Source organism: Macrotis lagotis, chromosome 2, assembly GCF_037893015.1.
Source record: "Macrotis lagotis isolate mMagLag1 chromosome 2, bilby.v1.9.chrom.fasta, whole genome shotgun sequence".
In the NCBI taxonomy this organism is placed as follows: domain Eukaryota; kingdom Metazoa; phylum Chordata; class Mammalia; order Peramelemorphia; family Peramelidae; genus Macrotis; species Macrotis lagotis.
The window spans coordinates 330,076,712-330,103,337 of record NC_133659.1 but is presented as its reverse complement, the minus strand read 5'-3'; the positions used below and the strand labels follow the sequence as shown (position 1 = coordinate 330,103,337).

Sequence of the window (26,626 nt, the reverse complement as noted above, 5' to 3'; positions counted from 1 at the left end):
TTTATATCCCTTTTTTTCCAAGAGAAAGTGCAGGGGGAAGGACATTAGACTTGCTCAAGGTCATACAGCTGATGATCATCAACCTGGGGATGAGAATAAAAAGGATCAGAAAACCAGAGTTCAGAGCAGGGAAAGAAGGCTTTTGGAAAGCTTCTAGGAGGAAGGGGCATTTTAGATGGTCCTGTAAGTAGAGAGGGTGATATTATAGCTGGTAAAAGGGGTGAAGTGAGGAGAGCAGAGTTTCTCCAGGCAAATGATGGAAATGGGGATTAGATAAGAGTGGAGTGTAGGATTAGTAGCAAGAAGTAATGCTGGAAAGGGAGTTTGGGGAAAAATCATGGAGGGTATTAAAAGCTAGCTGGAGGAGTCAGAATTCCATCTTGTAGACAGTTAGGGAACTTCTGAAGTGTCTTGAGCTGGGTTGGGATGTAGGGAAGGGTGTCATGAGGTGAATTTGCCTCGAGGGTGATTACTCCAAAATCACGAACAGAACTGAATGCTCAGGGAACACAAACTGCCTCTATCTTCAGGCAGCTCAGGAGAAAAGAGGATCCTCTCAGTCCTGCTGGTAAGAAATAAACCTTAAAGGAAGCGAGAGGATAGAGGATTAGGACTGGGAGAAGTCTCTTAGGAGATGGGCGACTCGCCTGAACTATCTGCCTTAGTTTCCCCCTTTGTCAAATGGGGATAAGAATAGCAACAACTTTTCAGGGTTGTTCTGAGATTCAAGTAAGATAATACTTGTAATGTTCTTGGCACACCATTCTCTTTCTCCTAAAGCTGACCTTCTTAGCCCAAAGGGAACAGGGTTCAGCAAAGTTAGGGGGTGGTCTGGTGAGGGGAGCCCCATATTGTCTTGGAGGGTAGAGTGATATACACGATCTGGGTGAGGGTTCTGGCCAACCTCAGGAGAAGCAGTGGTTGGGCTCTGGAAGCCTTTGGTTATGGGGGACAGAGCTTCACAGGATTCAATCTCATGGTGGCTGGAGGTAGGTCTAAAATGGAAATCGAGTGGAATTTCTTCAGAGAACTGGTCTGCTGGGAAATGCTGTGAAGGTCTCGCCTCCTCCCTCCCCCAATATCCTCCAGACCCAACATGGGATATTCATCTAAATATTTTTTTTTCCTCTCCCTTGTCTCATTTGCTTCCTGAGGGTTTCTTCCTCCTTTAGGGTAGGGAACTTTGATCTCTCTGGGTATGGTGGACAGGCAATTGGTAGATCTGGGTTCTGCCTCTGAAGTTCCCTTTCAGTGGGGCCTTAAGTAAATCTCCCACTCTCTCTGAATCTCAATCTCTAAGCAGATGAAATGATGCTCAGGAATAATTTCTAAAACACCCCTAGCTCTGGCATGCCATGCTCTAAGGGCCCTTGTAGCTTTGACACACCAGACTGATATGGTTCCAGGTTCTTTTCCCAGTCTGCCTTCTCTGCTGTCATGTCGCCTCCCAGGACAGACAGCCCATGTTCCAACACTGTGCATTCCAAGGGCTCTTCCCTGGACCAGCATTTTGTGAATCTAGCCTTTTGTTGCAGGACTGAGTGTGCTCTGGGTTTGATGAAGACTTATTCAATCGGACAGAGTTGAATTGGGAGCTCTCCACTGCTCAGGAAGCCTGGAGAGCTCCCTGCTGTCTCTTGGCTTCCCATCCGCCCTCTTCCCACTACATCCCCCTCCCCCTGCCCAAGGGCAGCAGCTGCCAGGGCTCCCTGGAAGGCTGAGGAACCCCGCCCCAGGACATAAAAGGAATGGGCGGGGCTCAGCCTGGCCTTGGCAGCATCGGCCGCCCGGCCGGCCCAAGGCCCGCAGATTGGGGCAGGTGGAGGCCAGGAGCCGCTGGGTGGGTGGCGGAGAGGGAACCGCAGTCCTCCCCTCTCTTCTCCTCTCCTTTCCACTCCTTTCTTGTCTTCTCCTCTCCTCTCTTCTTTGAGGCTAATTTGGGTTCGGGGCATTCAGGGCTCCCCCATCTGTTTCTCCTTGTCTTCCTCTCTTACCCCTGAGTTTTTTCTTTCCTTTTCTGGTTCCAGATCATGTCTGCATCAGGCCCTTGGCCCTCACACCTGCTGACTTGGTGATTCATCCTTGTTCCTTTGGGAAGAGGGGATCATTTTGGGACCTTGGGGTGCACAGAGACAGAGGGGCTCCCCCCATCTGTCCACCTAGCATCCGATGCGGCCTCGCCTCCTGCACGGACTCTCTGGAGTCTCGGTCACTCTCTTCTGCGTGGCACTCCTCTCGGCGAGACACCGGACTCCTGGGCTCGGGGGGACGGGTCCTGGGGGGAATAGCAGCGGGCCAGGGAGCCTGGCACTCACAGAGGTCTACATTGCTGTCAAGACGACCCAGAGCTTCCACAGGTCCCGACTGCAGTTGCTTCTGGACACCTGGATCTCAAAGACAAGGAAGCAGGTGACTTGAGGGGTTGAAGTGACTGGGGTAGCCGTGCCAGGGTCTCGGATGAGATGAATTTCTGAGGGGCAGCCTAATGAGGCTGAGGAACGGTTCTGCTGCACAGCTTGGCACTGTGACCCGCAGGTTGGGGGGATGAACTGTGGCCCTGGAGAGGTTATCAGTAGAATGAGGAGGGGTTGATCCCAGAAAGCCAGAGCCAGAAGGGGCCTGGGGAGGGGACCTGTGGTCCACCACACCTGAGCAAGGATCCTCTCCACAGTATCCCTGACAAGAGCCCCTGCAGTCTCTGTTCTGAGACTCCAGAGAAGACTTGCCCGCTCCTGAATGGCCATGATTGTCTTGACCAATCCATGACAGGAATCTACAGGATTCTGAAACCCAGTCCTTTGGGCCGATGACTCAGGGTAGGTAGGGAGACAGCCAGCAACAAATCCATATCCAGATATCTGGAATGGCATTAATTGAGGCAAAAGTTCCAGAAACAAGAAACAGAGCTGCTCTGCTCTGAAGGTTGTCATGTCTCCCTCCTTCCCTCCCTCCAACCATGTCTCTGTCTGTCTCTCCTTGCCCATCTCTCTCTCTCTCTCTCTCTCTCTCTCTCTCTCTCTGTCTATAGATGAAAAGGATCTCAGAGACCCAAGCCCTTCATTTTACAGAGGGGGAAATTGAGGCACAGTGAGTTGAAGTTATTTCAACTCAGGTCACACATGAAGAATCATAGACATAAGACTCTGGAGCAGAAAGGGGACTTAATGCTATCTGGTCTAATACTTTCTAATATTTAAGTATAGGAAAACTGAGGAACAGTAGTTCCTCCTCTTCTGAAGAGGGCAACCAGAATGATAAGGGGGTTGAGTTTAGCTCTTCTGAGGATCAGTCAAAAGATTGTGTCCTTTAACCTGAAGGCAACCCAATGCTAGGCAAAGGTCACTCACTGGCTTTGACCTCAGAAATCCTGAGTTCAAATCTGGTCTCTGACACTTAGCAACTGTATGACCTTGGGCAAATCACTTTTCCTCCAGTCCTCCTGCCTGAGGCAGTTTATTAGAGAGTCTGGAAGCTTCCTTTTAGTCTTAATCTCTAATCCAATGAAGGAGGTCCCCTAGTGCCAATTGCATCATGAGCAAAAATAAAAATAATAGTTAATATTTATATAGCATATATGTATCACAGATGAGAAAATTAAGACTGAATTAGTTTGACATGATAATAATTCTAACTAGCCTCTGTCTAACACTTTAAGGATTACAAAGGGTTTTACAAAAACGACCTCACTTAACTCTTACAACCACCTTGGGAGGTAGGTTGCTATTTTTACCCACATTTTACCATTGAGACGAACTGAGGTTAAGTGACTTGCCCAGGGTCACACAGCTAGGAAGTATCTGAGTCAGAATTTGAATTCCAGTGTTCTTGACTACAAGCCTAGTACGCTCTCCACTAAAGAGAAAAGTTTGACCTTTGAGACTCCTCCTGGGACGGGATCCTTTTTCTCTTTAAGTCTCTCTTGGTCTCTGGCCTGAGGTCAGCTGTTCAGAGCCCTGGGATGCAGCGCAGTGGTTTCAGACTTCTCTCGGGCTTGGAGCTATTTCTAAGTGTCTGCCCCCGAGGGTGGCTCTTCTCCCTCTCCTTGTAGGCTCCACCCTGATCCTCTTTGTCCGCCTTTTTCCACCAACCTCTGACTTTCATTTGCTCTGGGTTTTTTTCCTACCTCTTTGGTTCTTGGTACTTCTCTTTGCCTCTGGTTAGGTTTCTTTCTTCTCTCTTTGTCTCTGTCTCTTTGTGTCTGTGTCTGTCTCTCTGTCTCCCTCATTCCCTCCCTCCAACCATGTCTCTATCTTTGTCTCCTTGCCTCTCTCTCTCTCTCTCTCTCTCTCTCTCTCTCTCTCTCTCTCTCTCTCGACTTGTCTCTTATTCTGGAACCACAACTGCCTCCTCTTATGTGTCAGGCCCCATAGCACAATAATCCTATGAATAATTTAACTGCGCTTTCCAATACCAGTAATAATCAACCTTCCCTTGGCTGTTTTGTAGATTAAGAGGGAATTGAACAGAGGGGAAGAGGACAGGAATTGGAATCAGGAGAATGGGCTCAAACGCTGTTTCAGTAATTTACTGTGCGAATGTGAGCCTCACACCTAATCTCCGCCTGCCTCAGTTTCTTTTTCTTCCTCCCTGGAGATAGTACCTGTGATGTCCCTTGACTCTGGACATCTCTTCCCGCAGAACTTTACTCCGTATGATCTCATCAGTTCTGTTTCGGTGGCTGCTTGCCCCCTGCATCTACTATTCTCTGCGGCTCTCTGTCTCCAATCCCATCCCTGGTCCTCCCTTACTCTCAAGCAGTCCTAACTTCCTCCCAGGCCCTGGGTGGTTCTGTCTCAATTTCCCTCTGGCCCATATTGTATTTCTTTGCCTTTCCTGTTGGTGCCTGCTCTCAGGGGCTGGGGTTCCCATCATTTCACTTCAGCTTGGCAAGGTTCAACTTCCTTCCCGTTCTTTAGGACCCTAGTGCTTTTAGAGGCCCAGGACGGGCCAGGCTTCCCCAACCCCCATCCCTGACCTTCCATCCCTGCATCCCCCCCTTGCCTGCTCAACGGAACTCAAGGCCTTAGGCAACTTCCTGTAGGGACAGGGTTGGGGGCTGGTTTCCAGGTAGGGGAGATGGTAAGACTGGCTCACAGCTGGAGTGAAGCAGGAGGGATCCAGGGGTTCTTCCCAAGTCCCTGGCCATCCTGCTTCCCTGGGACCCCAATTCCTTCTTTCCCATCAAAACTCCTCTTCCCCTTCTCTGCTCTTTATAAATGCTGGAGGAGAAAACTCTGGAGGAGAATGGGCCTTGAAGGGAGGCACCCCTCCCCCATTCCTTCCCCCTGCCCCTCCTGGCATTTCCGGATAGTGACCCAGGGTGGACCGGAGGGAGGTGTGCTGTCACCTCCTGTGGGAGTTTCCTGCGGGGGCTGTTTCCACAGGGAAACCGTAGGGTAGACATTCTGTCTTACTGGAAGGGGTGGATTAGGAGGTATCTGACCTCCTAGGCTGACCTCTATTTGTGTGGAGAATGGCCAAGGGACAGTGAAAAGGCCCCCTCGATTGGAATCCAGAGGAGCTGGGGCCAAATGTGGCCTCTGATAGGACCTGGATGACTTAGGGTTGCTTGATCTCCCAGGGCTTCAGTTTTCTCCTCTGTAAAAAAGGGATTTGGACTTGAACATGATGACCTTTGAGGTGTGTCCTCTGTCAAGCCTTTGATTCTAAGTCTGTGGGTCAAAGGGGACTGAGGACCGGGCTTACTGAGGAAGGAGCTGGAAAGATAATGGAATGATAACAGGATTAGAAAGTCTGAGGTGGAGGAAGCTTTAGAGCTCAGTCAATCCTCTTCACTCATTTTACAGATGAGGAAACTGAGGTTCAAGGATGGCAAAGAGCTTTTCCAAGTCACTCAGATCATAGAATTGGAGACTCCTCCAAGGGCATCAAGTTCACCCTCTCATTTTTTTTTTTTTAGGTTTTTGTAAGGCAGTGGGGTTAAGTGGCTTGCCCAAGGCCACACAGCTAGGTCATTATTAAGTGTCTGAGGTCGGATTTGAACCCAGGTCCTCTTGACTCCAGGGCCGGTGCTCTATCCACTGCACCACCTGGCTGCCCCTCACCCCCTCATTTTACAAAGGAGGTCACAGAGGGAGCCTGAGAGGTAAGCTTTGATCTTTTAGCTCCAGGGCCAGGACTTCTTCCACTTCATCAGTCACTGAGATAATGCGCATGAAATGTTCTGCAAAGTCGGAAATGCCATAGAAAACCAGCTGTTATGACAAGGCACTTCACCCTGTTTGCCTCAGTTTCCCCATCTGTAACATGAGGATAATAAAAGCAGTTTATTGTTGAAGATCCAATGAGTTGTTATTTAACTCCTTTGAGAACCATGAAGCATTACGCAAGTGCTGTTATTACATATATCTGCATCTTTATGTGTGAATCTAAATAAAATATAAATAAATAAAATATGAAATGTACATAGACAGATATATATTTATATAAATATTTATGTATGACTTGTTGTCTGCTAGGCTCCGTGATCTTTATGCATTAATCAATCCTGTGGTCTCTTGGATTAGGAGGAGTGGTCCCTAGGGCAGCCTTCTGCCTCTGGGCTGTGGGAGCATCTGGCCCTTTCCCTCCCTGGCAGGGCTGGGGGAGGGGGAGGAGGAGCAGTGGGGGCCTCTGTGGTTAACTCCTCTAAGCGGGTCCTCCCCTACTCTAGTCTTGTGTGTTAAGTGGGCAGAGCGGCAGGTGGGGCCATTGTGTGGCAGCTTGCTTTGTGGGCCTCTCCATTGTGGCTGGGGGGCAGGGGGCTGGCGCCCTTCCCTGTTTATTTGCCCTGCTGATCCCACCCCCCTCCCTCTCCCATGCAGTAGCGGATGGAGTTGGGCAGGGGCCCACCCAGTGGGTGGGGAGTCCCACACTCCCTTTCTTTGGAGCAGCTGTGCCTCTTTTCAATCTGTTGAACCCCGGATGGCAGCTTTCCTGGCTGTTCCGGGAGCCCGTGGGCATTTCTACAAAGTTGGGGCTGGCCCAGCCCCTCCTCACCAGGAGACAAGGAGAGCTCATCAAGATCACAGAGGGGACCTGAGGTAAAGTCTGCTCCCTTATCTCCGAGATCAGGAATTCAAGACTCAGGATAAATGATGTGCCAGTGGTCACCCAGAATTCTCTGTTTCCTGCTCCTGGGTAAAGATTAAGAGCAGGGGGTCCCTTTTCTCTTTTACAAATGGAGAAACTGAGGCCCAGAGAGACAAAGTGACTTGCTCCTGTTCCCAGAACCCTGAAATGGCAGAGCCAGGACTCCAACTTCTCCTACTCCATAGCCTTTTCCTATCCGTTTACAGGAGCCTTGGTGTGTATGTGTGTGTGTGTGTGTGGGGGGGGGGGGGATGAGAGTTCCATGTAGTCTTTATTTTACAAATCTTTCTATCCAGAAGGGCTGAAGGATTTGCTGCCCATGGTCACAATAAGCATCAGAAATAGGACTGGAACCCAGATTCAGTGGTTGTCATCCCAAACTTCTCTTCCTGACTCAGTCTCCCTCAGAGGTAAAAGCTGGCAGGGCTGCCCTGGTACCCCCATCTGAGCATTAGCCAGGTTACAGAGGTTTAGGATCATGGGAGCTGGATCTGGAGGGGGAAAAAAGGCTAATCCCATTTCCCCAAGACAGACCTTCACATTCTTCAACACCGTTTTCTACCTTTCCATGGAATGAGATAAGGGATGTAAAGGGCTGTCATCAGTGGCAGCTATTCTGTTCAAGTCGATGATTCTCTGATCCCTGTGCTCCAGGGGAAAATGAGGCACAGCAAGGATGCCCTGCTGTGCTAAGATTACAGGGACCCTCCAGAAAGATAGAACAAAGGACCAAGGCATGGGCGAGGTGGCTCTTTGTGTGCTAGTGGGGAGGGGGGTTGGGGAAGAGTGGCGTGTGTCTGTGTGTGTGTCTGTGTGTGTGTTAGGGAGGGAGGCGGGGCAGGGGTGTTGCTGTGTGTATGGAACTGGAGCCAAATCCATTTCCCTGGGGTCGACACTTAGAAAAAAATGAATTAACCAGGAAATCAGCAGGGAGGATGAGAAATGGGGTGGGGGGTCCATTGTAAAGCTGCAGAGGAGAAGAAAGAGAAAGGAGGCGACCCTGCTGCAAAGCTGCTTGCTGAGCATCGCCCCCCCACCCCAGCCATAGTCCCCCAGTCCAGGCAGGTGGCCCTGAAGGATGTGGAAGCTGGGTTTAGTGTGTGTGTGTGTGTGTGTGTGTGAGACAGAGAGAGAGAGAGAGAGAGAGAGAGAGAGAGAAGACACACACATACTGAGAGAGACAGAAAGATAGAGGGACAGAGGATTGGGGGGGGAGGGAGAGAGATAAAGACACAGAAAGCCAGAAAGATAGAGAGATAAAGGAAGGGAGAGTGGAGAGGGGATAGGAGAGAGAGAGATACAGAGACACAAAGAGAGAAGACAGAAAAATGGAGAGGGGGAGAGAGAGGAGAGAGGGGAAAAGGAGGGAGAGAGACATACACAGAGAAAGGGAGGGAAAGAGAGAGAAAACAAGGGGGAGAGAGAGAAAAGAAGGGAAAGGGAAGAATATCAAGTAATAAACACACAGAGACATCCAGAGAGAAATAGAGAGACAGAGAGAGAGAGAGAGAGAGAGAGAGAGAGAGAGAGAGTAAAGGGAGAGAGGGATTTCTGAGGCTTCACCTCTCTGTAAGGGTAGTAGGGTGCTATAATTGATAGAGATTCGATCCCTGTTCTGACCCATATGACACATAGGTAATATGTCATACCATTGTAAGTAGTCTCTAATGTACATTTAAAAATATGTATATCTTTATAAGAGCACTTACATAATGCTTCAAGGTTTTCAAAATACTTCCTAAGTAACAACAATGAGCTACTATTATTATTTCTCAGTTGGGGAAACTGAGGCAAACTGGGCGCAGTGATTTGTCCAGGATTACACAGCTAGTAAGTGTCTGAGGCAGGATTTGATCTTGGATCTTCCTGGCTTCACATCCATCACTCTATTCACCTGTACTGCTGACTTTGTAACTCTGGGCCAAGGTACAGCCTTGTCCGGTCTGTTCTACATGACTCTCTGAATCTATCATTTGTAGCTGAGGTGCTTGCCCTCATTGGCAGAGGGTGTTCACTCACCTGGGAGTTCCCTACACCAAGAAAATCACAGGTCCAGAGCCTATTTTTCTGTAAGGTGTGTGTGTGTGTGTGTGTGTGTGTGTGTGTGTGTGTGTGTGTGTGTGCATAAATAACAGCTGTCTGAGGTAATTAGGTAGTGTAGAAAATAGGGTGCTGGACCTGGAGTCAGGAAGACCTGAATTCAAATCCAGTTTCAAATGCTATGTGACTCTGGCCAAGTCACTTACTTGTTTTCTGCCTCAGTTTCCTCAACTGAAAAAATGGGAATTATACAGTTCCAAGAATTTAGAATGAAAAACGCTTTCTACCTCTAGAGCAAGAACTGATAAAATCTGAATGCAGATTGAAGCTATTTTCACTTTGATTTTTTTTCACTTTTTTCCCCTTCTGGTCTGTTTCTTTCACAACATGACTAATATGGAAATGTTTTATATGATTGCACACACACACACACACACACACACACACACACATATATATGATATCAAATTGCTCATTGTCTTAGGGAGGAGGAGGTGAGGGAAGGAGAAAGAAAATTTGGAACTCAAAAGAAATGAATTAAAATTTGTCTTTATATGTAATAAGGAAAAATACTATTTAAAAAAAGAAAACGAGATTTATAGCAGCTCCTGCCTCCCAGAACCATCGAGAGAATCATGAGATATTATCTATTTAGCTCTTAGAGCAGCACTTTGTATACAGAAGGTAGATAAATACTTTGCCCCTTTCCTTCCTCCATGTAAAAGGACATAGATGCATCAGGCTGGGGAGGTCACAATTTTTCTGTAATGGTCATTCTAATGCTGGCCCCTCACCCGGGGAACAGTTTGTGACCAGCCTCCATTAACCCTTTGTTCCTTTCTGGTTTTCCCCTGCAGACTTACATCTTCACCGATGGAGAGGACCTGGCTCTCCAGCAAAGACTAGGTAACAAGCCCCCTTTTCTTCCCAGGTTTGGGATCCCCAGGTACCCTTACTCCCAGACCAAGAGCCTCAATGGGACTGTAGAGTTTATCTCATCCAATGATGAGGGTAACCTCCAGGACTGAAATGACCTTGTCTATCTTATGGGGGTAATAAGAGGGTTGGGATTTGAATGCAGATCCTCTGACTGCTTTTTCCTCTAGGCTCTGCTGCCTCCTGATCTGGGGGTCCCTAAGCTGGATACATGGGAATCCTTGATGTGATCTGGGACACACAAGTTGGGAAAGAGCAGGCTGGGATGGGACTGTCTCCATTACTCCCTTTCTTCCATTTCCTCAACTGTAAAATGGGGATCATAACACTTACTTCCTTGAGTTTGTAAGGATTAAATGAGATAATATTTGTAGACCCAGAGAATAGAGCCTGTTCTACATGACTCTCTGAATCTATCATTTGTTAATGATATGTTAATGATAATATTTGTACTTCACCTCGAAGAAGATCATGACATCAGGCAAGTCATGCCATGCCATGAATATGAATTAATTAGTGTGAGGTGGGGCTGGTTAAGTCACCAGACTCATTTTTCTCCTCTGAGCCATCTGGGTCAGATATGAATCAGGATGACTGGAGACGGTCCTGAATATGAGGCAGTGAAGTGACTAACCCAAGGTCACACAACTGGTACGTGTCAAGTGTCTGAGGCTGATTTGAACTCGTCTTTCTGACTCCAAGGCTGGTGCTCTACCCACTGCAGTGCCCCCTAGCTTCCCTAAATGCTATGCACATACTGATCTTTTCCCCCTTTCTCCTATCTTTGTGTAAAAATACACAGATTTATCTAGAAATGAGGCTAGATGTGTCTTTAATGGTCATACCAATGACTAAGTGAGGAAATGTCCCTGGGGAAATCTTATTTTCTCCCCAAAGTTAGACTCATTAGCTTCTGCCCTGGGACTATTTTGAGGGGTGAACATTCCCTGAGGGAAAGAAAATGATTTTCCTTTGTTATCTGAATTTCCCTTCAGCACAGGAGGGGACTGACCTCTCAGTTGTGTGTGTGGGGGAAATGATGCCCTAGGGAGCAGAGGGAAAGTGGGGGGTAGTAAAAGACAAAAAGATCAGTCAGAAAACCTGCAAATGAGTCTCAAGTCTGTTAACTAATAAAATAAAGGATCTTGGGAAAATCACTTTCTAAACCTCAATCCTGCTGATGTGTGAAAGGAGAGAATCACCCTAGATAATTTCTTAAACTCCCAGCTCTGGCATTCCCTGCTCCCTCCCAACTCTAACATTGCCTCTTCTAACCTCCCTCCCATCTCTGCCATTCCCTGTGCTAAAGTCCTCTTAGAGGATTGGCCTTGGAGCCAGGTAGACCTAGTTCAAGTTCTTCTGCCATAAACTAACTGTCTGGCCAGAGACAATTCACTTTATCTCTTATCTCAGAACTTTTCCCACTGAGAGTTCTCTGTGTTGATGAATTCATGGATCCCCAGATCAAGCTTCCTCCACATTCTGCTTTTTTTTATGAGATAGAATATTATCAGGGAAATGAATCCCATTCTCTTGGTACCTGAGCCCTAATTCTGAGAGAGACTAGACTGTTAAAATTCAGACCTGGCAAGGGGAGAATGGGACAAAGGGATGGAGAGTCCCCATTTCAATCCTTCTCCTGTCTTCTCTTCAGGGCCTCACCTTGTGGTCACAAACTGCTCTGCTGAGCACAGCCACCCAGCCTTGTCCTGCAAGATGGCAGCAGAGTTTGATGCCTTCCTGGCCAGTGGGTTGAGGTAAGTGGGTTTGGGTGGTGTCTGGCAGGGTCCTGCACCAACTGAGATGGGTATGGTCATGGACCCAAGAGAAGGACCCAGTGGGGATTCTTAGAAGATTGTAGGGTTTTTTTTTTTAAGGATTTTGCTAGGCAATGGGGTTAAGTGACTTGCCCAAGTTCACCCAGCTAGGTAATTATTAGGTGTCTGAGGCTGGATTTGAACTCAGGTACTCCTGACTCCAGTCAGGTGCTCTATCCACTGTGCCACCTAGCCGCCCCCATACAGAGCTTTTTGAGGGGGAGAGTGAAGGTATTAGCTGTTGAGAGGATCAAGAAGGAGAAGTTTTGAGGGACCCAAAAGATAATCAATCAACTTTGAAAGACTTAGCACCTCTGATCAACACAGTGACCAACCATCACTCCAAAAGACTCATGATGAAACACGGTATCCACCTCCACAAGGATAGACTCAGAGTGCAGACTGAAGCAAATATTCTTTTCTGCCTCCCTTTCTTTCCTTTTTTCTCTCTCTCTCTTTCTTTTTCTCCTTCCTTCCTTCTGTCTCTCTCTGTCTCTCTGTCTGTCTGTCTCTGTCTGTCTCTGTCTGTGTCTCTGTCTCTGTCTCTCTGTCTCTCTGTCTCTCTGTCTCTCTCTTTCTCTCTCTCTCTCTCTCTCTCTCTCTCTCTCTCTCTCTCTCTCTCTCTCTCTCTCCTGTCTTATTTGAAATGGGTTTGTTTTTCTTCCCTTCTCAATGCATGGAAAAGGAGAAAGGTAAAGGGAGATAATTTGAAATTAAAAAATAAAATAAAACAAAATGGAATTTTTGAAAATGGAGTTACAACCCTCTCATTTTATACATGAGGAAATTGAGACTGATGACTGTTGTTCTTCATAATCTAAGAAGTCCATGACATCCTATGGATGATGACATGATGTGCCCATTATGTTGATTGTAGTGAAGGGAGTGTTGTGGAAAGACATCCTTCTCACTGTCTCTTCCAAAACCATCTTCACCCATGGCCTGTTCTAACAGAAAACAGAACTTTGGGTGATGACCGTGTGGGAGACCTTGGCCTTTTGGATGAGGTCTTTTCCATGTTCCTGAGAAACCACACTATTTCCATAATGTTGGGTAAAGCATGTCCTTTGTCATTGAAGAAGACCATGATCTCACGTGAATGATGACCTGGCTTACACAGAGTTGTCAAATGATTTGTCCAGAGCCACACAACTAATAACCACCTGTGACAGAATTTGAACTCAGGTCTTTCTGACTCTAAATTTTACATTCTATGCACTAATTAGAAGCTTCTAGATCTCTGTACAGGTTTGATGAATGAAAGAGAGATTTAGGAACCTATGTCCTTGGATTGTGACTTGCTGGGGAAGTTAGTGCTGGGCCTAGAGTCAGGAAGTTCTGAGTTTAAATTCTGCCTCAACTACTTCCTAGCTGTTGGACAAGTCACTTAACCACGATCTGTCTCAGTTTTCTCAAATGTAAAATAGTGATAATAACAGCAACTCTCCACCAGTGTTGCTGCGAGGTTCAAATGTGGTGACAGTTAAAAAAATCACTTGGCGCATTACGATTGCTAGATACCTGTTTGTTACTAAGGCAAATTACCTCCTCTCTGAGCCACGCTTCCCTTTTCTAAAACCTGTTGGGCTTAGTTGAGGTTGACTGGCTGGTTCCTTTCAGCTGGGACATGGTAGCATTCCGTGCTTCTGGTCTGCGAAGCAACACGGACCATATAGGCGTCAGCAATCTTTAGAGAGAGGGAGCTCGAGTGGATTGGAGGTGGGTGGGTCAGGGAAGGCTTCTCAGGGGAGGGGGCCTCCCAAGCTGGGGGTCCAGAAGGATGACTAGAATGTCTTTTAAAATGAAGCTGATCCTGAGGAGAGAAGATTCCTTCTGTTTCTAATTTCTGGCTGCTATTGATTATTCACAGCTCAGTGTGAATTTGTCTAATTAGGTGGCTTTCCTCTTGACTCTTGGCTGGGAGCCTCCACACAGGAGGGATGAATGGGATGGAAGCTGAACTGGGGTGGAAAAGCATTTCTTAACCTCACTCTTTGTGCTAAGTCCTCTGTTAAATGACAGGGCTATAAGAAAGAGACACAGCCCCTGTTCTCAGAGAGCTTACACTCTAATTAGGAGAGATAGTACACTTGAGAAAGGGAAATTTGGGGAAAAGAGTATTTCTAATTCTTTTAAAAATAATATTCCCAGGGGCAGCTAAGTGGGGCAGTGGATAGAACACCGGTCCTGGAGTCAGGGGGACCTGAGTTCAAATCCAGCCTCAGACACTTAATAATTCCCTAGCTGTGTGGCCTTGGGCAAGTCACTTAACCACATTACCTTGCAAAAACCTAAAATAATAATAATAATAATGATAATAATAATAATAATAATATTTCAGGGCTGTTTCAAGGGAATATGATGATGATGATGATGATGATGATGATGATGATGTGCTAGTCTACTGGGGATATAATTAGTTAAAAGAAAGTTAATTTCTGCCATGAAGGAACTTACAACATAATATTTGGAAGAAGAAGATGGTGTTTGTCTTTCTTTCTTGAAGAAGACCATGACATCAGAAGGTGACACCTAACATAATGTGAACTGCATTTGAGTGGGGTGAGGGGGGGACGGTGCTGTGCTAAGTCACATCTCACTTTCTCTTCCTGAGCCAACTGGGTCCAGTGGTCAGATAGATAGGGATCAAGATGACTGGAGATGGTCTGGATGTGAGGCAATCAGGGTTAAGTGACTTGTCCAAGGTCACACAGCTAGTAAATGTCTGAGACTAGACTTGAACCTCCTAACTTTAGGACTAGTGCTCTACCTACTGTACCATCTAGCTGCCCCTGTTTTTTAGAAGAAAACACACAAAGGGAAGTAGGAAAACTGAGAGAAGGAGAAGTTAGAGGGTACCCAGCATGAGAACATCTTGTTGAAACCAGACAGAGCAGCAGATGAAGTGGCAATACTACACTACTTCCTCTTTAAAGGAAGGTATTGGGAGAAATTGGATACTCCACCCTCAGAGTCCTCAGGGGGGAGAGGTCTGAGTTAGCTGTCTGATGATGAGATTAGAGGTGGGCAGTTTAACCTGGGAGAAATCTCTGGTTTCTGGTAGAGTGGAAACCAATGCAGAGAGGAGAGGCTTCTCCAGAAAGTCAGGGGAGGGGATGCTCACTCAGGAATCTCAGAATCCAGAACTGAAGGGAAACTCAGATACCAGCTGGTGTAGCCTTCATCTGACAAGAAAGTCCCTCTAAGATGTCACCTAACCTCTTCTTAAAGACAAAGATCACCACATCAGAAGGCTATTGTACTCCACCAATGCCCTCTTAGGGAGTCCAGGTCTTCCTAGCTCACGATGAGACTGAACACTCTTCTATGTGTGGTCTTTCCCAATTAGAATGTGAACTCCTTGAAAGCTGGGAGTGTCTCATTGTACACAGTCAATGCTAAAGAGCAATCTTTTTATCCATTTGTGAAGCCCTTCACAGAACGTGAACTGACCATTATACTCTATTGTACTCTAGATGTACCTTGGCTGGGGCAAAGACTGGCAGGATTGGCACCTTTCTAGTCCTTCACATAAAACCTTACTTAGGGGCAGAGGCATATCAATTTAGCTTTTTTTTTTTTTTACTACCATGTCACTCTGTTGACTCATATGAAGCTTATGGTCCATCAAGATCCTCAGCTCTTTTTCAGACAAATGGCTATCTAGCCAGTTAGCCCCTTTCCTCAATTCTCATTTATCATCTCATGAAAGTATTCTATTACTACCTCAGGGGCTTTTCCTGTTGGGTTATGTGAGCCTAGAGGGACTTGGGATCCCAGATTCTGCCCCAGGGGACTTCCTGAGAGATTATTATATCCGTCTCTTCCCCTAGTTGGTTCTGCCATTTGGATGATGACAATTACCTGAACCCAGAAGCCCTGCTGACTCTGCTGTCCTCCTTCTCACCCACCTTGGATATATACGTTGGGAAACCAAGCCTGAATAGGCCCATCAAGGCTTCAGAGCCAATGCCCAACAACAAGACGGTTAGTGTTACCCTGTACTCACTATGTTGTCTGGAAGTTATCAGGGGAAGAAAAGGGAGGAGGGGGAGACAAAAGTGGCAGGCTCAAACAGTGTACAATGGAATGAGCATCATCTCTGAAATCAGAAGACCCGAGTTTGAATGTAACTTCTGGGCCATGTTGCATTGTGACTTTGGACAAGTCACTTAATTCCACAGATTTCTGTTCCTTATCTATAAACTGAAGAGATTGATTAGATGTCCTCTGAGATAAATTCTAGTTCTTGAACTCTCATCCCTAATTTGACACATCAGGAAAAAGAGGCCCAGAGAGAAGAAATGACGGAACAATGAATAGAGTGATAGGTTTGAAGTCTAAGAAACTTGGGTTTAAATCTTGCCTTAGATATTTACTAGTTTCATGATCCTGGGGAGGTCTCTTTTTGGGGCAGCTAGTACCCAATGGATAGAACATTGGGCCTGGAGTCAAGAAGTCCTGTGTTCAAATCTGAATTCAGATACTTACTAGTTGTGTGACCCTGGACAAGTCACTAAAAAAAAATCTCCATTTGACTTAGTTTCCTCTGTTGTAAAATGGGGATAATAAAAGTACCTCCCTCAGGTTGTGAGGATTAAATGAAATATTTGCAAATTGCTTCACACAGTGTCTAGCACATGGTAGGTACTAATGCTTTGTTGATTAGTTATGTCCAACTCTTTGTGAGCCCATTTAGGATTTTCTTTTTCTCCCCCTTTCATTTGGGATTTTTTTTGGCTGGAGTGGTTTTTCAATTCCTTCTCCAGTTCATTCAATAGATAAGGAAACTGAAGCAAACAGGGTGAAATGACTTGCCCAGGGTCACACAATTAGAAAATGTATAAATGCTTATTCCCTTCCCTTCCTTTAACTAAACCTTCCATCTCTGAACCTCAGTTTCCTCATCTATAAAAGATGAACACTACATCACATGGTTATTGAGAGAATTAAATGAGGCAGTATATGTGTGTATATGTATAAAAGGTTTTGTAAACATTAAAAAAACCACTCCTATTATTATCATCTCATTATCATTTTTAAAAATGAAATAAAATAATTTTATTTTAAATTTATTTATTTTAATTTTATTTAAATAAATTCATTTTAAATAAAATAAAATAATTAATAAAAATAAAAATTGTCCTGGAACAAGTTGATACCTTGCTTTGTTTAATGTTTAATATAGCCCAGTTGAGAAGCCAGGAAGACCTAGGTTCTAGTTTCACCTCTGATTCACACTGGTTCTAGAATGATGTTTATCCTTCATTCTCTAAGACGGCCATGGGAAGTAATGCCATGACAATTACATAAATTGGATTGCAATGAGGTTGGGGGCACTGTGCTAAGTCAGCAGCCTCACTTTCTGGGTCCATCTGGGTGGAGTGGCCAGATAGGAATCAGGATGACTGGAGATGGCCCTGGATATGGGACAATTAGGGTTAAGTAACTTACCCAAGGTCACACAGTTAGTAAATGTCTGAAGCTGAATTCAAACTCCCATCCTTCTGAGTCCGAGGTCAGTGCTCTACCTACTGTGTCATCTAGTTGTCCAAATGCATTGCCTGCACTGGTAGAGGGATTTTCCTCACTGGGAGTTCCCTAAAGGAATGAAATAACAGGTCCAGTTTCTATTCCTATTGAATGCTCTGTGGCTCTGGTGGTGGATAAAATGGTTCGTTATTATAAATAGATTAAAGTGTTGGGATGTAAACTCATCCTTTGTAGGCTTTATGGAGCATCATTGACTCAGCTTTGTAACAGATAAGACAAAGTAATTTCATTCTGCTCTCACTTGTTTAAGATTTCTTCCACTAGATCTCTATAGTTTGAAAGCTTTTCATCCCATGTAGACTGGAAATTGTGAGTCTTTTGCACGTGATGTATTAGAATTATTGTCCTTAAATTTTTATGGATTGATGTCATATCAGGCAACTAGGGTCAACAGTTCTGTATGACATTGATGCTTTGGGTTTAATGTAGTTTATGACTTGAATTCTCAAGGATAGTTGGGGGAAGTTCAGAGTATATTAGCTATTATTATTATTACCCAAATTCTTATTCGTTTTGTTTTTACAAGGCAATGGGGGGATTTAATGACTTGCCCAAGGTTACACATCTAGGTAATTATTAAGTCTCTTAGGTTGGATCTGAACTCAGGTCCTCCTGACTCCAGAGCTGATGCTCTATCTACTGTGTCACCTAACTGCCCATATCAAGTTCTTTTTTAAAAAAATATTTTATTTGTTTTCTAATTATATACAATAGTAGTTTCTACCTATCATTTTTGTAAGGTTTTGAATTTTACAATTTCCCCCCACTTCCCCCCCCACAGAAGATAATCTGATAATCTTTACATTGTTTCCATGCTATTCATTGATCAAAATTGAATGTGTTGAGAGAGAAATCATATCCATGAGGAGAAAATAAAATATGAGAGATAGCAAAATTATGTAGTACATAGGACATTTTTTTAAAAAAATGAAGGTAATAGACTTTGGTCTTTGTTTAAACTTCATAGTTCTTTCTCTGGATACAGATGATATTCTCTGTTGCAGGTACTCTAAAATTGTCCCTGATTATTGCACTGATGGAATGAGCAAGTCCATCAAGGTTGATCATCATGGCCATGTTGCTGTTAGGGTGCACAATATTCTTCTGGCTCTGCTCCTTTTGCCCAACATCAGTTCATGCAGGTCTTTTCAGGCTTCTCTGAATTCCCATCTTTCTTGGTTTTTAATAGAACAATAGTGTTCCATAACATATATGTGTTTATATATATATATATATGTATGTATATGTGTGTGTGTGTGTGTGTGTGTACATGCATATATATATATATGTATATATAAAATATACCATAATTTGTTCAGCCATTCCCCAATTGATGGACATTCACTTGATTTCCAATTCTTTGCCATCATAAACAGGGCTGCTATAAATATTTTTGCACAAGTGATGTTTTTACCCTTTTTCATCATCTCTTCCGGGATAGACCTAATAGTCCCTACTCATCTTCTTCTAACAAATTAGAACCAAAGTGGCAAGCCTAAAAAGACATAGAAGATGGAATCAGAAGAAAAGTTTTGCAAATGCAATGTCAAGAAACCAAGACAGGAGATGACATCAAAACCAAGAGTATCAGATGCCTTAGACAAGTCATTTGATGTCAAGACAGATGAAAAGGCTAATTAGAGTTGTCAGTAAGAAAGTCATTAATGATTTAGGAGAGAGCAATTGCGGTTGATTGGGGAAATGGAAGCCAGATTGTGAAGGTTTGAGGAATGAGTGGGTGGTGAGGAAGTCAATGGAAACAGCGTGCATTGATGGCTCTTTCTAGGATTTTTGGCTAGGAAGGGGGAGAAGAGAATGAAGGAATGACAAATCATTTATTAAGCAGATGGTCAAGGTCAAGGAAGCTTAAATATGTTTTCTTTTCTTTTCTTTTCTTTTTTTTTTTTGTTTGGGGAAGCCCTGGATGTATTTGTAGGTTTTGAGGAAAGAAGCTAAGAAGAAGGAAATTTTTTTTTTAGGTTTTTGTAAGGCAAATGGGGTTAAGTGGCTTGCCCAAGGCCACACAGGTAGGTAATGATTAAGTGTCTGAGACCGAATTTGAACCGGGGTACTCCTGACTCCAGGGCCGGTGCTTTATCCACTATGCCACCTAGCTGCCCCAAGAAGAAGGAAAAATTAAGGATGCTTGAGAAGCAGGGATGGTTGATGGAGCAAGGGCAAGGGGGAGAATTGGAGCACATGACTAGAGTGTCAGAATTGCTAGAAGTTTGTTTTTAATTATTTATTTATTTTTCCAAATATATGCAAAGAAAATCTTCAACATTCATTTTTCTGTAAGGTCTTGAGTTGCACATTTTCCCTCCCTTTCCTTCCCCCTCCCCCTGAAAGTGAATAATCTGATAATATTATACATGTATAACTATGTTAAATTTGCTTTCAGATTAGCCATGTTGTGAAAGAAGAATCAGAGCAAAAGGGGAAAAACTATGAGAGGGGAAAAAATATAAAGAGTAAAAGAAATTTTAAAAATTGAAAATACTATTTTTGTTCAGCATTCTGATTCCATAATTCTTTCTCTGGATGTGGAGGGTATTTTCTACCACAAGTCCTTTAGAATAGTCTTTGATACTGTACAGTTGAGAAAAGCTAAGACCATCATAGTCGTTTATCACATAATATTACTGTTAATGTGTAAACAATGTTCTTCTGGTTCTGTTCACTTCACACTCAGCATCAGTTCATGCAAGTCTTTCTAGATTTTTCTGATGGACTTTAGAAGTCTTCTCGGCTAACTCTTTCATTTTACAGACTAGGAACTGAGATCCATAGATGCTGAGTAACCACAGAGGTAGTAAGTGCCAGAACCAGGATCTGAGATGGTAGGATGGAGAGTACAAGTGCAATCATTAGCTCTAGCAAAAAGGATGGCCACCTCATCTTAAAACTTGTGAGAATGAGGAGAAAGGATGAATGAGAATACCAAGGGTTTTAGAGACAATGAGTGGAGAGTTAAATCAGTTTCCCACCAGATGTTCACAGTTTTCTCAGCAAAATGGTAGGTGAGGTCATCATCCATTCAGGAATGGAATCTGTGTATAATGAGAACTTTTTAGCATTGGGCAATAGAAGTTTGAGAAGAATTATTGTGGAAAGTGTCATCAGGAATCAATAAGAAACGTCTAAAAGGAAGGCAATATAGCCTTGACATAGCGATGTCAGCCAAGTAGAGGTGAGCATACAAGGCTTGATAGTGTCCCTCCTTATTTGGCTTATCTGGAGTAGGCAGGGAGGATCATAGACAGTAGAAGTTACCATCTGATGGGAGTTGCCTGAGTAGAAAAACATAGGAAGTTCAAAGAGGCAAATGATTTAGGGGTGAAGGAGAGGGTATCTAAACACAGTGGTTGGGTAGGAAAGCTGAAGGTGTCAGGAAAAGCTTGATAGAGGAGAAGGAACTTCATAGTAGCTGAGTTCACAGGACTGGAAGTGACCTTCACAGGCTTATGGATTGTCTGAATTAGAAGGAACCTTTGAGATCATCTACTTGTCATGTACAAGTGAGGAAACTGAGCCCTAGAGAGGAGGAGTGATTTGCCTAATTTCACATAGCTAGTATCAGAGGTGAGATTTGAACCCAAGGCGTCTGATACAGATCCAATATTTTTTTCCTGTACCATCCTTCTGTTTTGGGTTAGTCTGGGAGATGAGGACATTGAGATACTTCATCATGTTCCTTTGGGTGGTCTTTGAAGGTACCAGTCAAGTATGCAACCAACCTCAATCTTTGCTTTTCTCTCCCTCAGAGGCCAGTACAATTCTGGTTTGCCACAGGTGGAGCTGGCTTCTGTATCAATCGAAAATTGGCAAGGAAGATGGTGCCATGGGCCAGGTGAGCAAGATTTCTAGGAGGTGGCTGGTGGACTGATCTAAGAGTGCCCAGTTAAGGGGCAGCTAGGTGGCTCAGTGGAGAGAGCACTGGCCTGGAATCAGGAGGACCGGAATTCAAATCCAGCCTCAGACACTTAATAATTACCTAGCTGTATGGCCTTGGGCAAGCCACTTAACCCCATTGCCTTGCAAAAAATCTATAAATAAATAAAAATAAAAAAGATAAATGAGTGCCCAGTTAAGTTGTATCTTTGGGAGGTTGTGAGGGAGGTTCTTCCATAACAGGAGGTGTTTGAGAAGGAACTCTCAGAGGATCTGAGTTCAAATTTCACTTCTAACACATATAGCTGTGTGACTCTGGGAAAGTAATTTTCTTATTCTAGTTTCCTCATTTGTAAAATGGAGCTATTGAACTGACTAGATGACCTCTAGATTACTTCCAGCTCTAGGTCCATGAGTCTACCTCTATATGACCCTGTATGTCTTCTCTCTATGTTCATCTCACAATGGAGCAGAGCAATAAGTTTTTAAACTGTTTTGTAACACTATTGTTTAACACATGGCCTGACATATCAAAAGCACTTGATAAATGCTCATTGGCTTGCCTGTGATGATAAGACTTCCTACCAATGAACGTCGGGGACTGTAGAATTGACCCATGGAAGGAAAGGTAGGATAGTTCGATGGAGAGTCCTGAACTTAGAATCAGGAAACTTCATACCTTATAGCTGAGTGTCCTTAGACAAGCCACAACCTTTCTGGATCTCATTCTATTGCTGTTGTAAATGAGATAAAGGGTGCTTGATGAGAAGGAGGGGAGATGACCAGGGAAGCTTTCAAGAAGGCCTTTGAAGGATAGTCATGAACCAAGGTAAGCTAAGCCTGTTCTGGCTCTTGGCCCAGTGACTCAGCAAGAGGGTTCTTCTTTTCCCAGTGGCTCCAATTTCTTGAGCACCTCCACAAGGATTCGACTACCTGACGACTGCACCATGGGTTACATCATTGAGTGTAAGCTGGGACGCCACCTGCTCCCCAGTCCTCTGTTCCATTCTCACCTGGAGAATCTTCAGGTTCTTGGGGCTGCTCAGCTCCCAAATCAGGTAAGTTTGGAGAGGGGGAAGAATAAAAAAGAGGTTGGCAGTTGGTTGGAATGACAGGTGAACCAAGCGCTATCCCAGAGGAAAGATATCAAATCTACTTATTCTTCTGTCCCCTTTGAATGCCTTTTCTATTAATTCATTGTGTTACCTTGAGTAAGTCACTTCTCCTCCCTCAGTCTCAGTTTCCAATCCTATTAAAAGAGAGTTTTGAAATGAAGGACTCTAAGATTCCTCCAACTTTAATAGTCTCTGTTCTGAGGTTTTAGAATCTTAGAAGTAGAATTGAAAGGGACCTCAGAGATCATTTAGTTCAATCCTTTATTTTGCAAAGAAGGAAACTGAGTCACTGAGTCACATGAATCAGTCTTTCACAGCTCTGTTACTCCATGTACTACAATGTTTCCTCATTTGTATGGATGTGGATGGATTGAAGCTGCCATCTTACTGTTTGTCATATTCACTGAGACCAGCAAGTCCATCATACATTTCTTCCACAGTCTTTAGAAAGTTACAATGGGCATTACGTGGCCCTATTCCCTCTCTAATCACGTTGCTCTTTGGGTCACTTGTCTTTGTGATTTTCCAAAGATCATCTTCATGGTTTTTGTCCCAAGATCCCATTTTGTAGAATGAACAATCTTATGTGTCCTATGCTTGAATCTCATCATGAAATGAGTGAATGAAAAAGTATTTCCTAAGGATTTACTTGGTGTCAGACTCTGCTAAATGCTTGGGATACAAGAAAAGCAAGACCATGGCTACTCTCATGGAGGGAAACAACATAGATGGTAGGTTCCTGTTGCAAGTTAGGTAGAAAGAGCCCAGGATCCTTAGGGCGCATCTGCAAAACAGAGTGAAATGCATCCTCTTTAGTACCATTTTTTTTAGGTTTTTTGCAAGGCAAATGGGGTTAAGTGGCTTGCCCAAGGCCACACAGCTAGGTAATTATTAAGTGTCTGAGAATAGATTTGAACCCAGGTATTCCTAACTCCAGGGCTGGTGCTTTATCCACTATGCCACCTAGCCGCCCTGTTTAGTACCATTTCTATGTGGGGGGGAAATCATATAAGTTTCTAGTATTGAACCATTTGACAGCCCTAAGGTTCAGTATCTATTGCTATATGATCAAAGATCTAAAACTGGAAGGGACTTTCTTAGTCATCTCATCAAATCCTCTCACTTTGCAGATGAGGAAACTGAAGCCTGGAGAGACTAAGGTTATACAGGTTATAATTAAAATAATCAATATTTGAACCCATGTCCTTTGAATGCAACCATTGTTCTTTCCACTTATCTCGGATCCTAGTCTCATGACCCTCCCCTCTTCAAACTCTTCTCTTGGCTTCTGTCCACCTAGGTCACTCTCAGTTATGGGGTCTTTGAGAAGAAACTCAACACCATTGATCTGGAGGGCCCTTTCTCTCCAGAAGAAGACCCTTCCAGGTGTGTCCTTCTCTGATGAATCCAGAGTGGATGAGATTGTGGTTATGGGAAGCTGAGAAGGCTAGAGAAGAAGGAACTGTGTATGGGTTGGACTGGGATTGTTTTACCCTCAGTGGATTCTGCTCCACTGCCTAGCCGCCAAGGTGTTAAAGGGGGTGGGGATTGCATTGTTTTAGAGAACAGGAATGATCAGGAAAAGATATTTAATCCAGAGATCGGCTCCAAATGGACAGATTACAATAGAGATAACCTAGAGTAGGAACTAGAGCTGGCATAACGGGAACCTCAGGATCAAAGAGTTGAGAGGAACCTTTGAGGTTATCCTGGGCAACTCTTAGAATAGCAATGTCCTGCCTCAATATATCCTACATAAAAATGGACATCTCCCTGTTCAAACACCTCCCGGTGTTTGAGTGGATAGAGAATTTACTGTTTGTTAAGGTAGCCCACTTGATTGTTGGACAATTCTCATGATTAGAACATTTGCTATATTGAAACCTCATACGCAGTGGTCCTTATTCTTCCCCTTAAGGTGATCAAAACCTTAAGGAAGATGATAGAGAGGAAATTTACTTGGGGGTGTGTGTATGTTGGTTTTGGTGCCTATAAAATTATACTCCCACCTCTTTCAAGGACAGATAGGTGCACCATTCTTCCCTCCTTCCTCCCCCCAGTTTCAATAGGAGCTGTCAGTCCCTCAGATTGACACCTCTGACTTAAATCATCCCTGCTTCCTCAGTCCAGGAGGGTGCCTCAGGTATTCTCCTGGGCTTCAGACAGTTGGACAATGACCCAGGAAAGAAATTGAAGAGGGAAGGGAGTCTCAGTCTTTTCTTTTATTGGTTTCTCTTGGCAGGTTCCGATCTCTCCACTGTCTCTTTTATCCTGATACCTCCTGGTGCCCGCAGCAGGCTACTCAATGACCCATGATACTTCCTTCTTGGGACAAAGGCCAAAGGGGGCCTTTGGTTGCTATGTCACTTGTAGAGGATCTGAAGGTCACCTCCAGCTCCATCTTTCCTTCTGCATAAGGCTCTCTGATCCTCAGGGAAGAGCAAGAGTATTATCACTGGTAGAATGTCTTGATTTCCTGATCTCCTTCAGGATGTGAGCTGGATTTGGACAGATCATCTAAGGCATGTACTGATTTCCTATTCATGGAAAACCATCTCTCCCAGGTGACTTAATGAAGTGTTGGGTAGCTAAGGAAAATGAGAAGACTGAATTGGGAAGTGGAAAGGACTGAACTCCATGCAGTTCTATGAATGATGAGTCAAAAATGAGAGTTAAGGTTAGGGTTAGGGACAGTCGTTTGGGAAAAAGGAGCCAAGAAGTTTCTCTATTTTTCTTACCATGTGCTTTGCCCTTATTACAAAGGCAAAGGAAAACTCCCAGCTTGGGAGGCAGGGTTGTCCTTCAATGGACCTCAATTTCCTTATTTGAAAAATGAGAGTCCAAATGGATGGTTTCTAAGATTCTGTCATGCAATGTTCTAAGAGCCTTGAGAGCGGACTGTATTTTCAGATCCCTCCTACTTTCTGGGTTCTGAGGTCCCTCCCATTGCTGAGGGGAGCATTCCATGTCTCTCCTAGCTTTAACATGCTGTAACTCCCTCTCTACTGACATAGCCTCTTGTGGCCCTGTCCCTCTGAGGCTGGCTGCAAATACCTATGACCTGGGCACATCCCCCAGTAGAATAAACTGAGACATTAGGGCTCAGTCGCAGATTGGACTCTATGCTAAGGCTTACCTAGCCCATCTTGGGACACTTGGACTGATCCCCCAAGAATAACACCGAAGTTTTCTCATTTCCTTAAACCAATGAAATCACAACTTCCCCCTCCCCCACCTCTGCCCAAAGCACTTTGCCACAGGGCCAAAGAGCAGGAGAACCCATTGAATAGCAGAGGTCTCCTCCCTGCTTCTTTAGCCTTCCTACTTTCCCTGGAAATCCTTCTCCAGTCATCAGTCCTAGGATTTAGAGCAGGGAAGGGACCTTAGTGATGATATGACTTAAGTTTCCTATTTTGCAGAGGAGAAAACTGAAGCTATAGAGGGAAATTAATTTGTCCACATCACACAGGTAATACGTGCTAGCTAAGCTTAAAATCCTCATCTTCTGACTACAAATCCAAAGCCCTTTCCACCACTGGATTTTGGGTCCCCTTGTACCTGTGGCATGTAGTGATGATTGTAAGAAAGTATGTACCCTTGTTGCAAGAGGCACCTTGGATTCAAAAAAATGGGAATGGGTTTGAATTGGGATGTGAGAAAAAAGGATTCTGTATGGTTAAAGTTGAGCTAAGTAATCATATGGAATAATAAGAGAGGACTCTGAGGATAATGGATTCAGGGTCTGACACATAATAGGTGTTTGAAAAGTTGATGAATTGATTGATGGATGTCTGGGGAAATGATAAACGAGTTGATGGTGACATTAAAATATTCTTATTTTATTGATGGTGTGTTTTCTTTTACATTGCTGACATTTCCCAATGTACCTTCTCCTCCCCCACCATGAAATTCTGTAGCATCCTCTCCAATCCAAAAAAAGGACAGCTAAGCAAAGCAGATCAATACATTGTCCTTGTCTGATGACATATGTTTAATTTTCACCTGTAGTTCCTGACTTCTGAAGCAAAACAAACCAATATATTGATGGTACCTCATTGCTAGCCTGTAGCTCTATTTCTCAGATTTTTTCCCTGTTAACATTTATTTTTTTTCTGTCTCTATTCCACCCCCCTTGTAATTTGAAAGAAAAAAAGGCAGAACAAGTAAAACCATCGTAACAAA

The 26,626-nt window shown here is 44.2% G+C and overlaps 1 protein-coding gene across 1 annotated transcript; it reads left to right on the top strand.

Annotated features, from left to right (window-relative positions):
- The first annotated feature begins 1,803 nt into the window (after positions 1 to 1,803).
- On the top strand, positions 1,804 to 26,626 carry MFNG (MFNG O-fucosylpeptide 3-beta-N-acetylglucosaminyltransferase). The gene is made up of 9 exons (XM_074226871.1): positions 1,804 to 1,840; positions 2,028 to 2,409; positions 9,990 to 10,038; positions 11,723 to 11,825; positions 15,719 to 15,872; positions 21,203 to 21,288; positions 22,222 to 22,387; positions 23,745 to 23,830; positions 24,687 to 26,626. Exons 2-9 carry the CDS (start codon positions 2,170 to 2,172, stop codon positions 24,751 to 24,753), a joined length of 951 nt encoding a protein of 316 aa, XP_074082972.1. The 5' UTR covers positions 1,804 to 1,840; positions 2,028 to 2,169; the 3' UTR covers positions 24,754 to 26,626.

What these genes read in the sequence shown, in the direction of transcription:
- MFNG (XM_074226871.1), top strand. Translation starts at nt 2,170, where the DNA reads ATGCGGCCTCGCCTCCTGCACGGACTCTCTGGAGTCTCGGTCACTCTC. An exon ending in GGCTCTCCAGCAAAGACTAG is followed by an intron (nt 10,039 to 11,722) that starts GTAACAAGCCCC and finishes TCTTCTCTTCAG; the next exon opens with GGCCTCACCTTGTGGTCACA. An exon ending in TTCCTGGCCAGTGGGTTGAG is followed by an intron (nt 11,826 to 15,718) that starts GTAAGTGGGTTT and finishes CTCTTCCCCTAG; the next exon opens with TTGGTTCTGCCATTTGGATG.